At 34.5% G+C, this 15,403-nt stretch overlaps 1 protein-coding gene across 1 annotated transcript; it reads left to right on the forward strand.

The window, feature by feature from the left end:
- Positions 1 to 11,618: 11,618 nt before the first annotated feature.
- On the forward strand, positions 11,619 to 15,043 carry LOC145953351 (heparanase-like protein 2). The gene is made up of 9 exons (XM_083067289.1): positions 11,619 to 11,622; positions 12,305 to 12,450; positions 12,560 to 12,596; positions 12,852 to 13,006; positions 13,154 to 13,223; positions 13,447 to 13,680; positions 13,819 to 14,008; positions 14,105 to 14,230; positions 14,698 to 15,043. The coding sequence occupies exons 1-9, from the start codon at positions 11,619 to 11,621 to the stop codon at positions 15,041 to 15,043; spliced, it is 1,308 nt and encodes a 435-aa protein (XP_082923415.1).
- The last annotated feature ends 360 nt before the right edge of the window (positions 15,044 to 15,403 follow it).

Genomic DNA, 15,403 nt, shown 5'->3' on the forward strand with positions numbered 1-15,403 from the left:
GTAGAGTCATTCACCTTCGAGCCGTCGAGGGCGCTCGACTTCGACATTCTCCGTACTGTGGGCTTGGAGGATGAAGTCCGAGGCTACTTCGACAGTATAGGATGGGGATTCCTCCTTGATCCCCCTTCTCACCTGTACTTGACGGCGACGAAGGAGTTTCTGGCCACTGTCGGCGTTACTGAGTCGACAAATAGTTTTGGGGAGGCTGTCTGCTCAGTTGACTTCTGGATAAACCAGGGGTACCGCTCACTGACGTTGGACGAGTTCAACGTCCAGGCAGGATTTTTCAGCAGGACTGATCAGCTCGCATATCGAGATGCTATATGCGAGTGGCCTGATCAGTGGACCCCGGTCGACATGTGGAGAGCGATCACAGGCCACGAAGACTATCATGCCGGAGTGAAGGGCACCCGGCTCCCGACCGCTCTTCGGATCTGTCACAAGATCCTCACCAGCACCATCCATGGCAGGTGGAAGAGCCCCGAGTCGGTGACACGGCCGGATTTATTAGCATTATACTGCATGGCCACCAGTCGGAGGGCCAACCCCGGATACTTCTTCCTCGAGCACGTTAAGAACTTGGGGGCACGAGAGGGAGGATCTAGGCAGGGATACATCCTGGTTGCCCCACTCCTCTCACGGCTTGCGGAGACTTGGGGATGCCCAGACGGCGTAGAGCCAGGGCCATTGGCACCGAAGCCAATTAATGCCTCCACCTTGATCAGTATGAAGATCATAGCAAGGTCAGGAGGGAGGTATGTACGAGCGGACGGCCCCGACGCCTTCGCCGAGCTCTTCAATGACGTTGATCTTCAGGGCGACGGCAGCCCACAGCCAGAGGCCAGCACCTCACAGTCGGATAGGGCCTACTTTGATGCCCGCTTTGACGCTTTACAGCAAAGCATCGATACTCAATTCGATGCTTTTCAGCACAGTATCGGCGCATGGCAGCAGAGCACCGATACTCGACTGGACACTTTGGTGCAGGGGTTCGACAACCTCTCGGTCTGGATGCACCGCCAGTTCCCCGCTCCTCCACAGGACCCGCCGGCAGAAGAATGAAGACCGGCTTTCTTTTTCCTATTTTTTTGTATTTGTTTGAATGGGCTGCGTCCCATCATTTCCCTTGTACAAAATTTCATGTTTATTTAATGAATGAAATTTTTCACTCTTTGAGTCTAAATCTTTTAACACTTTTATTTCTGTACAACAAAAGCCAAAATCAACAAAAAAGGCAAAATACAGAAAAAAGCCAAAATCACAAAAAGGCAAAATACAGAAAAAGCCAAAATTCGACAAAAAAGGCAAAGATTCAGAAAATCAACAGCATCATACAGAATAACTGAGCCTGGAGAGGCTTGCCGAAATAATACTCTTAGAAAAAATGAGCCTGGAGAGGCTCGCCGAAACAATACTCTCTCACCATACAGAATAATTGAGCCTGGAGAGGCTTGCCAAAATAATACTCTCACAAAATAATTGAGCCTGGAGAGGCTTGCTGAAACAATACTCCCACAGAATAATTAAGCCTGGAGAGGCTTGCCGAAATAATACTCTCCAAAAGATGTCTCAGTTCGCATTCTCGGGCTGAACAAAAAAACCAATTCATCATACAGAATAATTGAGCCTGGAGAGGCTCGCAGAAATAATACTCCCCAGAGAAACCTCAGCTTAAGCTCATGGGCCAAATTCCCCAGCGAAAGCTATCAAACCAAGATCAGCAAAATTCCCCAACGGAAGCATGATCCAAACAAAATATCCAAGTCAAAGGACTTAAACTTCTTCAGTGGAAGATAACTTTCCAACTCAAACAAAGAGTGAAGCTAAGCCTGTAGAGGCTTCCTAAATAATACTCTGGGATACATAAGATCCCTAAATCCCCAGTCGCCTACTCAAGAGGCATTCCTACAAAAAGGAAAATCAAAAAAAGAACAAAATCAATAAACCATTCCCCAAGTGGAAATCGGCTCTCAGCCAAAAAAAAAAAATCAAGCGTCAAGATGATCCGCCTAACAGAAGAGGCTAATCAAAAATCAACATCCAGAATCCCCAGCGGATAACAGAGGCAGCAAAAATCAGAAAATCCAAAAGAGTCACCCGAATAAGGATAGCCGGGATACTCCACAACGTCGAAAGGACGACAGCCAATCATAAGGCACCGCTCACATCAGAAAGAGCATCTTTGTGTCTGCACCCCCAAGGAAACAGAAATTCCTCAATGGGCACCAATTACGCAATGCAAAATTGGGACACAAGAACCTATGAGTAACTGCACATCCCCTAGACGGATCCCTGCGTTATCCAGCCCTCAGCGGCACCAAAATCAAAAACAAATCGTCAAAGCAGCATCGTGGACTGTGGAGACAAAACCATCACAGATCCCTGGAGAGGGCAAACTCACATTGCCAACGTCGTCAAGAACACGGAGGCAGACCCTGGGGAGGGCAAACCGCAGACCCTGGAGAGGGCAAACTCAACTGCCTAGGTTGTCAGAAACACCAAAGCAGAGCCTGGAGAGGCGGCACTCACGCTACCAAAGTGTTCAGAAGCACGGAGGTATGCAGCTTCCAGCTCGGGCGGCGAGCGAAGCAAAGCCTGGAGAGGCGATACTCACAACTTCCAGCTCGGGCGTCGAGTGAGGTTGAGCCTGGAGAGGCGGTACTCACAGCTTCCAGCTTGGGCGGCAAGCGAAGCTAACCCTGGAGAGGGCAAACTCAACTGCCTAGGATGTCAGAAGCACCGAAGCAGAGCCTGGAGAGGCGGTACTCACAACTTCCAACTCGGGCGTCGAGTGAAGTTGAGCCTGGAGAGGCGGTACTCACGCTACCAGAGTGTTCAGAAGCACGGAGGTATGCAGCTTCCGGCTCGGGCGACGAGCGAAGCAAAACCTGGAGAGGCTACTCAGCAAATTTTCCACCGGAAGACACTACAAGTCGGAAGGATGGCCTTATTCCCCGGACAATTGGGTCAACTCCTTTACTTATCAACCGGTACACTAAAAGGCCGTTTGACTAAGTAAAGGGGGGGCAGCTGTAGACCCCCAAAATTGTCCGGGTCGGAAATAAGACTCGAAGACCCTCAAAGATCGAAGGAAAGTCAGCCAGAAGGACTCCCAGAAGACCATAGGATGACTATCTTTAGGTTTAGAGGTCTTAGAGTAGCCAAAAATAAGAAAGTGGGAGGTTTGGAGCTCAATACGGTCTCCTTGGAGTTCAGTACGGCCGTACTGCACATTTTGAACTACAATACGGCCGCACTGAACTCAATACGGCCGTATTGAAGTTTCTGAGCTTCAATACGGCTGCATTGAAGTCAATACGGCTGCACTGAACTTCAATACGGCTGCATTGAATTCAATACGGCTGCACTGAACTTCAATACGGCTGCACTGAACTTCAATACGGCCGTATTGAGGTTTTTTGAACTTCAATACGGCTGTATTGAATTCAATACGGCCGTATTGTAGTTCAAAATTTCAATTTTGACCGTATTGACCCCCAGAGACCGTATTGAGCCTCACCCCTATAAATATGACGTCAATGGGACGTCATTCCACACTTTTGGACTGAGTTTTAACCCTCTTCTTGAGTATTCTGGGTTTTTTTGAGCAGTGCTCTGCCTAGAAATCACTCGGAGAGTTGATCCGACGAAGTTTTTGAGTTCTGAGCATTTTGCTTGAGTCTCAAACTAAGTCGAAGGGAAATCTATCGGATTTCCAAGTCAAAAATTATTTTTTAGGAGGAAGCGAGCGATCTTGTAGAGGGAGGGAACGCCAAAACGCTTCCCAATTTCTGTCAAAGATATATAAGAAAGCACGCTTCAAAGGTTTATCTCTTTAAAGTCCCTTCTTTTACCGCTTTCTGTGTGTACATATTTAAACTGTCATCATGTAGATAGTTAATTTATAATTGCTTAGAATAAATAGGGGTAATTTAGTAATTTCGCACTATTATTTTTAAATAATCTGTCATAGGGAACCCGAAAGGGGCGTTGTGGGGTGCTAACACCTTCCCCACGCGTAACCGACTCCCTTACCCGACTCTGGTTGTAATGGCCGAAGTCGATTTTTGAATCGATTGCCTTAAATCTCTTTTTCCAATGTTTTGAGTAAAACATTGGTGGCGACTCCATGAACCCTTCTTTTTTATGAAAACCGCTAATCCATGGAGGGTCCCGCTTGGGATTAACATGGATTGGTGAGCCTTTTAATAAAATTGCTCGTTTGACGAGGTCTCAGTTTGAGAATAAGTCATTCTAGCAATCCATATTTTTAAACAAATAAAAGAGTCCAACCATCCTTCGCGAATGCCGAAAGCCCGTTTCGGGCCGGTGGCGACAATACACCATTCAAAAAGTGCAAATGGTCAATCGAAATATAACATAACAACACAACGAATAAAAATACTAAATATTTAAAAGGGAAATTTCTCCTTAACTTCTTTCATCATTGAAATTCTCCTTATGGTAAGAACATCATTCTTGCTTATCTTTCCCTTGAGAGTGGCACGCCTCACCCTCCCAATCTTCTTGATGTTTGATTTTTGGTTTCATGGAAGAAACTTGAAGGAGGTTGGAGTTGCTATGGAGAAATCGCCTACGATTCACCCTGTGAATTCAACCGTTAAGTGCCTAGACTCGATGATTGTATTTTTCTAATAGGAACTAGACATTAAATTTTTTGTTATTTGTTTAATCTTATTTATTTAATTCATTTATCCGACTTCATGCATTTTTATGTTGAGGAAAATTCTTTTATTTATTCTCAAATCTCTCTATCTAGGACAAGACTTCAAAGGAAACTCTAAAGCTGAAATATAATCCTAAAGAATGTCAAGAGTGCAAAAGCAAAAATTCTTCAGCATTCAAAAAGTGTAAAAGATCAATCTAAATATAACACAACAAGACAATAAATAAGAAATTGTAAAGGCCGGATCTTTATAGTCACCTATATACTACCACATGTTTATATATATCATGAGGATAACAACCACTACAAGAAAAATGATAAATTGCGACGGACAAATTGCGACGGTTATCTAGAAACCGTCATCGCTTTGATGTTGCGACCCTTCATACGACAGTTTTTCAAAACCGTCGCAAAATTGTACAACATTGCGACGGTTTATCGTAAACCGTCGCAAAATTTGTTTAACATTGCGACGGTTTATTATAAACTGTCGCAAAATTTGTTTAACATTGCGACGGTTTATGATAAACCGTCGCAAGTTTAACATTGCGACAGTTAATCATAAACCGTCGCAAATTTAACATTGCGACAGTTAGTCATAAACTGTCGCAAAATTTTCAGCATTTTTTTTATTAGAATTTAAAAGTTTTTTTTTTTGAAGTATTATGTATATTATCTTAATGAACTTATATTTTATTAACAATTTTATATATACTTTCTTTAACATGAGGTACACGATTTTTTTTCTTTATATAATTTCAAAATCGTGACTAGAATATAAATTTATCTTTCAACAAACTTATGAATTTATCTTGTATGTAAGATGTGTTAGAGTATATAAATAAGTATAATTATCATTTTATAACTTAATTTTTGAGTTATCACATCACATATTATTGAATAATTTACAATGTTAAATTTTATAAGTTTTATTTTAAATGCCCATCTTTTTAACACTATTAAAAATATATATAAAAAATATGTTAAATTTTATAAAAATCCAGTTTAATTTATTTATGATATAAATATGTTTTTCATGTCTAATATATATTTTTAGATGATAACTTATTTTAAAATATATCTTATAATAACAATTCTAAATGGAACATAAATCTTCTGATTTTTCTTATTTTGATTTTTTTAATCAATATATACAATTTTACTATTTTGATTTTTTCAATCAACGTATACAATAAATAAAAAACACAAAAGATAAACATGCATGGTAAAAATTTTATTTTATCAAAAAACTTTTTATTTTAATATATTACATTATATATGTGAATATTAAGACATATATATATATATATACATATATATATTATAATTAAACTTTTTTAAAAAATTAATTAATTATTAAGAATTTTTTTTATTACATGAGAATTAATTTCTTTCAAAAATTTGACAGATATAAAATAAATAAACATTTTTTCTGAATCTATATTTTTATTTTATTAGAATATAATTTTTATTTTTTAAAATATATTATTTTTTTAGATAAAAAATTATGTATATGTCAAATAGTAGTGGGGCAAGTGCCCACTATTCCAAACGTACATCCGTCCCTGTATATATATATATATAATATAGGGGATTATAATTATACCAATGTAACTTTTATTAAGTATTATGCTGCTCAATAACTTTATATTAAATGTGTATTTTGTAAATCCAACCGTTAAATTGAAAGTTCATATCATTTTATAAGTGTATATCAAATTTTGTTAAAATTGAACAACAACTGGAAGGTAATCAAATTGTTTATATTTTAGTATATTTTGAAATGAATATATTACATCAATTTTGTTTTATAAAAATGAAGTATCAAATCATCTTGGGTTAATATAAAGTTTTGTATATATAATCTATGAGAGATATGAACTTTCAATCTAACAGTTGGATTTACCAAATTCACATTTAATATAAAGTTATTGAGCGGTGTAATACTTAGTAAAAGTCACATTTAATATATATATATATATATATATATATATATATATATATATATGAGGGGGTTTATAATTACATCAGTGTAAATTTTACTAAGTGTTACACCACTCAATAACTTTATATTAAATGTCAATTTTGTAAATTTAACCGTTAAATTGAAAATCTTTTACTGTTATATCATATATACAAAATGTTATATTAATCGAAGATGATTTCTTATAAAAACAAAATTAAATCTGTCAAAAAATTTATATTTTCTATGAGAAAATTTTTGTTGGAAAAACTATATTATTGATGGAATATTTCAGAAAAATTTATATTTGTCGAAAATGTAAGAATTGGTTTTAAATTTGATATGAAAATATTATGATATAATTAGATAAGATTTTAAGTTAGTATTTTATTAATGGTTGATAATTAAAAAATAAAACAAGGATGAATACATTTTTTGAATTTTATATGTTTGATTTAAGATAACTTACAAAATAACTCTTGGTAAAGTTATTCCGCTCAATAACTCATCGTGTGTGTTGAATTTCATCGATCCAATTAATTGTTAATTTAAAAATTATTAAATTTTACTAATAATTAATATAAAAAAATTAATTAGTTTTGGAATAAATTATTTTCTAATTAACAATATAATTGAAACATTAATTATTTTAAATTATTTAACTAAAATCTTATTGACAATTTACTATATGATCTTAATATTTTTGTATAACTAATATCTGGTTTTAAATTTGATATGAGAATATTATATATAATTAGATAAGATTTTAAGTTAGTATTTTATTAATAGTTGATAATTAGAAAATAAAACAAGGATAAATACATTTTTTAATTTTATATGTTTGATTTAAGGTAAATAAATATATTAAATTAATTAATAATTTATTTAAAATATTAAAATTTAATTTATAAGTATGTAATAAATAAATATTTATAATTTTATAAATTATATTGTCATTATAAATTAAAAATTTTAAATAATTTAAATTATAATTTTAAATCAAAATAAGTAGATGTTAATTATAAAAGTAAGTACATATAAATAAAGAATAATTAAATATATTATTATTATTATTAATATTATTATTTGTAATTTAAAATTATTATATATTATTATTATAGTACAAATATGAGATTATATATTTGAGGATGACTTAAATGAATTAATTTGTACAAGTTATACTTGTAACACCCCAATTTTCAAAAAGGTTATTATTATTATTATTATTAGATGATATTTGGTCATAATTATTTTAATAATTATAGAGGAATATTATTTTGTACGTTTTAAATAATTATTATTTTGGACAATTATTTTGTACATACTAAATAAGTATTTTTATTAGCATTTTTAAATAAATATTTATATGTTTTAAGAGAAGGTTGATTTTATATGATATTTTGTTATTGAAATTATATTATTATATTTAGGGTCAGAAATATATTATTATTATAGAGAAAAAATATTTTATAATATACATGTATTTATTTTATTTAATTATTTTGAGGAAAATTAGAAGTGGGTTAGAAGAGAAGGAAAATGGGTTGGGTTGACCCAGTCCAATGGATTAATTTTAAGAAAGGAGTCAGGTGGTGTTAACCCTATCTGCCTCATTTGCGTTCTGAAGGGTTAGGGAAAAAAAAGAGGAGAAACAAAGAGCTCTAAGGAAGAGTACTCAGGAACGATCTTAGATCACACCAAGACCATTCATCTTCTGCTCATCCAGGTACGGGGGAGATGGGTTTCTTCATATGTGAATATAGGGGTGTTCGGGTAGTGAGGGCAATCCCTAAGTCCCTCTAGGAACTCTATTTAAAATTCTGAACAATTATTTGTGCAATTGATGTTCTAAATTCTTAATTCATTTGGAAGAACTTATTTCTTGAATTGTCTTTGAATTCCATTGGGGCTTTCTTGTTAATTCTTTATCCTTAAATTTGATGACTTGAATTTTATGTGTTAAGAAGAGTTTAGATTTTTTTTTGTAAAACCAATGGAAACCAATTTTTGAGGCTTGAGATGTGTATGGATTGATTTGGAACGTATGAAGAATATAAATGGAGTTAAACTGAACCAACGGGGTGTAGAAGTAGTGAAAATTGGTAAAAACCTTGTTGGAACTCGTAAAACGCAGATTTAATTTCACAGAGGGGAGTCTGGGCAGAGATTTGGGCGCTCAGCGCCAGTTTTGGGCGTCGAGCGTCGGGACCCCGACATACGTTTGTAATTTTGCGATATCTTTCTGTGTAGTTATCCAAATCGAGTGCCGTTTGTTTTGTTAGAAACTAGACATCTGGGGATACCATTTAGACACAAGAATCGTGTAAAAATATTAATATTTGATCAAGTTATGTGAGTTTCAATTTGAGCCTTCCAATCTGTGTGCGAACCACAACATCAATTTTTGTGAGCCCTGAATGGTAACCTAAACGACTTTATTAGGATTTGTGTTCTTCATGAAAGTTGTAGATATTGATGTTAGGATTCTAATGGAGTTGGGATCACTTAGAAAGGATATGTATATCTCGAGTTATGGTTAAATTATTAACTGAATGTCATAGATATTGTGATGTGTGTGAAGAATTATGTGAAATTTGTGATCTATGATGTTGATAACTTAATGATAGGTACCTAGCATGTGAGGATGATATTGCATGGATTGTTATTGACATGTGATGATGTTATATAATGGAGATGCATTAATTATGAGTTACGTGGGATGCATGAGTTGCATGAGACTTATGAGTTGCATGTGGTGCTTGAGAAGCCAGACGTGACTATATTGCATTGGACCCTGGGCCCAGAGAGGGGTTGAGACAGGGGGGACCATGACGGGAGGCATTCCATGCGTGGGCCGTTGGGTGTTTAACTGCGCAGCTCACTGGCCACAGAGGGTTTAACGGTGGGTGGATTGCCTTTGCACGGGCCGCTGGGTGTTTAACCGTGCAACATATCGGCCCTGGGAGGGTGTGAGAACGGTATGCCCGCATTGGCAACAACTAAGGGAATTGACGAGGTACGCCCATTGTGCGGAGTGCCAAGTTGAGACTCTTAGGAGAGGAGATGTGTATGAGCATATAGTGAGCATGTGTATGAAAGCTTGTATGATAAAAAAAAAATGATGTTTGGTAATTATATGAGATGTATTTGTTGTTTATAGTTAATGATGATATTTTGGTGCACGGTGTGGGGTGGGAATTGGGTAGCTCTATGTTCATATATGATGTTATCTATCTCTCACCGTCCTGTTTTTATGTGGTTTTCTTTTAGGTGAAGATGAAGGCACTCATAGTGTTGAGTTCTAAAGGGAAAGGGTTCTGCTCTGATAGGATGTGACATTGGGGCATGAATTTAGGATGTTTTAGTTATGAATTGTTATTTGTCGTTTGAGGAGACTTATTTTTAGGAGTTTTATATTCACCTTATATTTGTAAATTCTGGATCCCTTTCATTTTTCTTTAGAGACCTTGATAATTTTCTTTTAAGAGTAAAACTTTATTATCATTATTATTATTATTTCTATTTATTTCAAGACTTGTGAACCTATGAGTTTTTATTAAAATATGTGGAACCCTTCTTGATGTTATATTTATTGAATTATTCTTATTGTTGTTACTTATCTATTATGGGGTAGAAGGGTGTCACAATACTGACAACATACATATACATTTCGGTAGCTTACTCATCAGAACTTCACAGTTAAGCGTGCTTGACTTGGAGTACTACAGGGATGGGTGACCTTCTGGGAAGTTTCCTAGAAATTGCACAAGTAAGGATAAAACATGCTAAACAGTGAAATATCGTGAAATAAAATCCTTGAAAGACCAAATATGAGGATTGTTACATTAATAAATTTATTAAAATAAAAAAATTATAATTTCTGATGGGTAAAAAAAGGGTTGTAATATTAATTTAGAGGCAGTTGGTGCGACAGTTGATGAAAGGGTCGCAATGTTAATATAGAGGCATTTGGTGCGACAGTTGATGAAACGGTCGCAATTCCAATTTTGTGACGGTTTGTGCAACGGTTTTGATAACCGTCGCAAAATTGCCTGGTGACGGACGATTCTGCGACGGTTCCCAAACCGTCGCAATGTTGTCTTTGCGGCAGTTCTAACCGTCGCAATGTAGGCCATATAACCGTCGCAAAATCGTCATTTTCTTGTAGTGAAGAAATAGAGATGGTTTACCACACATGGGATAATAAGAAAGAAGAAATGGAATGTGACAAAAATAGTTGTACAATTTAAAAACTCAGCAAATATGTACAAAATTTGAAAATATAGAGAGACAACCCATAAATAAAAAATGAAATGGAAAGATGATACACTTTGGGGGAATAATAAATATTTTTTTTATATAATTATTATAGATCAAAACTTGTAATCAATTCTAATTTAAAAATGATATACACACTAATTATAATTTGAAAATAAAATAATATATAAATGACAATTTTCTAAACTTCTTTTCTAAACATTCAAATTTCTTCATTAAAATATATCCTAATATGAAAAATGTTCATATTGTAGTTCTAATGTGAAAATTTTAAAACATATCTAAAATTATTTATAATTGGTTTCAATGATTTTATTCCCATCTCACAAGTATTTTGTGTTTGCTCTTAATTATTTCATTTTGCAATATCTAAAGCATTTGTTAGAATTTGTTTTATTTAATGTATGAAACAAATTGATCCAAAAAGAAAATTACAATGCCAAATAATTATAATTGATGATAAATTAAATATGACTTTTAGGTTGATTATTATAAATGTCAATCAACATACCACTTATGATTCTAATGCGGGTTGGGTCACGGTGTAAAAACTAATATTTACATCATCAACATAGAAATTAATTTCTTTGAGAGAAACGTGTTGTAAGAGAGAACAACGAATTTAATTAAAATTTAATAAGGCAATAATTAAAAGTTTTTATGCTTGTGTGTTCAATCACATATTACTATATGTGTATGTATGATGAGTTTTTTTAATGTTATTGTAACAACTATCCTAAAATTCATATTTCATATATGATTTGATTTTAGGCAGCAAGTTTAATTTGTCAACATAATAATTAAGCAGTGTCAAAAAATAGTAATAATTAAGCAAGCTAGTAACAAAAATTAATACCCTTAAATTAGTTGACTCTTTAAGTGACTATTTTTTTAAGGAAGGTAACTCATTGGGCTTATCCTAAAGTATTCCAGAACATATATATGAGAAAAACTGTTATTGAAAAAATCAACTATTAGCCAACAATTTTTGCCAATAAAGTCTCACGTGACATATGTCAAACTGAAATTTGACTTTTGATAATGAAAAAGGTTTCGTGTAGAAGACAAAATTGATATGGGAATATTGTGGCAAACAAAAATACAGGTAGATTAAAGAACAAAATGATTGAATTACTAAAAACTAATGACTAGATACATGATCCTTAAAAGTATTGAAGACAAGCAAAAACAGCTAATAACTTGCGTAAAAGAAGTAATTAGGTCGACTAATATTGGCAAGTAGCAAGAATATAAAATTTTCATAAATCTTGAAGACTTGGTGTGGTTTTCCATAGTTTCTTTTCAATCACTTTTCATAATGTATGTGAAAATAACTCTATGTTATGCTACTCTTTTATTATTTTCCTTATCTTCAGCAGAATATGTGAAACTCATAGTGAATGGGGTCACATCCATTGCTACGACAGATAATAATTTTGTTTGTGCAACTTTGGACTGGTGGCCGGCTAATAAGTGCAACTACAACAATTGTCCATGGGGAAAAACGGGCATTCTGAATTTGGTATTTACCATTAGGCACCAATGCACCATGTATATTTTCATGGTACATAATTTCAATAGAAAAAGAATATAACTAGTTTCCCATGTGTTTGTTGTTGCAACTTTTGCAGGACTTGAGTAACAAAGTTCTATCAAATGCAATCAAGGGTAGGTTCTATTTTTCTCAGGTCTAATCGTATGATCATTTTAAAAAGAAAAAAAACTTACAAGAAAAAGTATTGTTGGCCCTTCTAGGTTGTTTGCTTTTGTATCAATCATTTTTTGTCATCCTCGTTCTTTAGTTCAGTGGAGGCAAGATGTGACATTTTAATTGTCAAATGTCTATAGCATATATCATATGATCATGTGTAGACAATATTAGTCTATGAATTTCACATTACCTATCATTCCAAACTTTTGCAGCATTTAATCCCCTGAGGATCAGATTAGGAGGTTCAGTGGAAGATCAGATTGTTTACCAATTTGGGAAGCAAAAGAAATGCCCTCATTTCAAGAAGAGAGAAGGTGGTCTTTTTGGTTTCAGCACAGCATGCCTTCCCAGAATGAGATGGGATGAAGTACATGAGTTTTTTAACAAAACTGGGTACTTGTTTAGTTTTTACCATTCTTTTTTCAGCACGAGGTACTATGATATATGTTAGTAGCGTGCTACATTCAATTCTGACATGCATTTTTTTGGTTTTCTTTATTTGCGTATTTTGCAGAGTGAAATAAATTTTTGGGTTGAATGCTCTCACTGGAAAGAAAAATTCCATACAAGACAAGTTGAACTGGGTTGGAAACTGGAATCCAAAAAATGCCATATGTCTCATGAAGTACACAATATCAAAAGGATACAAAATAGATTCATATGAATTGGGTAGCTAAATTAAATCTTCAAATAATTTTGATTCAACCTTCGATATTTGAATTACATGCATATATATCTCTACGTATGTTATTTTTTTTATTTTCTCCGATTGATCCCATGTGCATTATGATTTATGATGCTTAATAGGAAATGCGCTATGTGCTGAGGGGATAGGAGCCAGAGTAGACAGTGTTCAATATGCTAAAGACATCACTATGCTCAGACGTATAGTTAATCTACTATACCCAGATGCTTCTAGAAGGCCTAAAGTGTTAGGCCCCAGTGGTTTCTACAGTAAGGAATGGTTTCAAAGCTTCTTACTAAATGTTGGGCCTGGCGTGGTTGATGGAGTGACCCACCACATTTACAACCTTGGTGCCGGTATGTATGTGTGTGTGAGTGTATGTATATATATTTATATTGTTTTTTCTTTTTTGTCAATAGCAATAGCATGCACTTTACTACTTAGCTCTTAGTGATTGTTTTGCTTCTAACAATATTTATTCCAAATGAATTAAGGTGTTGACAAGGATGTTATCAACAAGATTCAAGACCCATATTTCTTGAGTCAAGTTGCTGAAACATTCAAAAATGTTGCTCAAGCAGTCAAGGAATTCACACCGTGGGCAGCACCATGGGTTGGGGAAGCTGGTGGAGCCTATAACAGTGGTAGCAAAGATGTGTCTCACACTTTTGTTAATGGGTTTTGGTCGGTCTAATATGCCAATGAATTGAGATCTTTTTTGTTTCTTTTTCAAAATTCCGCAACTATATATGTTAAGATCTCTTAACTTAATATAAATAGGCACTTGGACCAGTTGGGCATGACATCAACCTTAAACCACAAGGTTTATTGTGGACAAACTCTAGTTGGAGGAAACTATGGTTTGCTAAACACAACAAGCTTCATTCCTAACCCGGATTATTATGGGTAAGTCGTGTTTCATTTGTGTGGTAGAGGCACTCGCTACTAATGAATGTCTAATTCATTTAAAACTTACCCTAGCATGCACAACCAACATTCTTTATCTGTTATATTTCTAAGTTAATATTCTACAAAAATTTATCAAACAACCTAAGTGATCAAGACTTAATTATGGATTCACATGTCATTCTAATCAAAACGTATTTTGATCAACTAGAGCGCTTTTATGGCATCGACTTATGGGAAGCAAAGTGCTTTCGGTTTCCCACGAAGGATCACCATTTTTGCGTGCATACGCTCATTGCTCAAAGAAAGGGGTAAGCTCATTTAATAATTAGCATATCATAAAGTGTTACAATTATTTGGGAAAAAGTAATTATATAGATTAAATCAAACAAGTTTCTATAACGTCTAAAGACAATGTGTGCCATTTGTTCTTAATCTTATTTCTCTTTCTAATTAATCACTACTAGTTGCTTTCCTTACTCTCAGCCTGGAATCACTGTGCTACTCATAAACATGTCCAATTCCACTACTTTCAATGTATCCCTCGTTGATGACATGAATTTGGATCCCGTCTTGGAGACGATACCAGGAAAAGTACCAACGACTACTAGGGAAGAATACCATCTGACACCCAAAGATGGAAACATTCGAAGTGATGTGGTATTATTGAATGGAACTCCACTACAATTGACAAATTCACTAGACATACCAGAAATGAAACCACGGTTGGTTGATGCTTCTTCTCCAATCAAAGCAGACCCTGACTCAATTGTATTTGTCTATACCAAGAGCTTCAATGCACCAACATGTTGATAGCAAGTACAAACTGTTAATTAGAAACTTACAATACAAGAATTTATACATATCTAGAGTTTCATTGTTCCAACACATACACATGATATCAATATGCAATATGACAATAAAATATTAAAATGTTAGTGTGGGAAACTTTTTCTAATTCTAATTACTAGAACATTAATAAAATTTTAATGAAAAATTCGTAGTTGATTTATTAGAATGATTACGCATTTATATTTGTATATACCAAGAACTTCAATGCACCAGCATGTGGATAATAAGCACAAAATGTTAATTAGCAACATACAAGACAACAATTTGTACATATTTAGAACTTTACTGTTTCATCACGTCCACATAATATTAATCAACAAT

Source organism: Cajanus cajan, chromosome 11 (assembly GCF_000230855.2).
Source record: "Cajanus cajan strain Asha chromosome 11, NIPB_CcT2T_4, whole genome shotgun sequence".
Classification (NCBI taxonomy): domain Eukaryota; kingdom Viridiplantae; phylum Streptophyta; class Magnoliopsida; order Fabales; family Fabaceae; genus Cajanus; species Cajanus cajan.

Bases quoted from the DNA above. Each gene is read 5' to 3' on its own strand.
- LOC145953351 (XM_083067289.1), top strand. The intron at 12,451-12,559 runs GTATTTACCATT...CAACTTTTGCAG, and splicing joins AAACGGGCATTCTGAATTTG to GACTTGAGTAACAAAGTTCT. The intron at 13,224-13,446 runs GTTGGAAACTGG...GATGCTTAATAG, and splicing joins TACAAGACAAGTTGAACTGG to GAAATGCGCTATGTGCTGAG.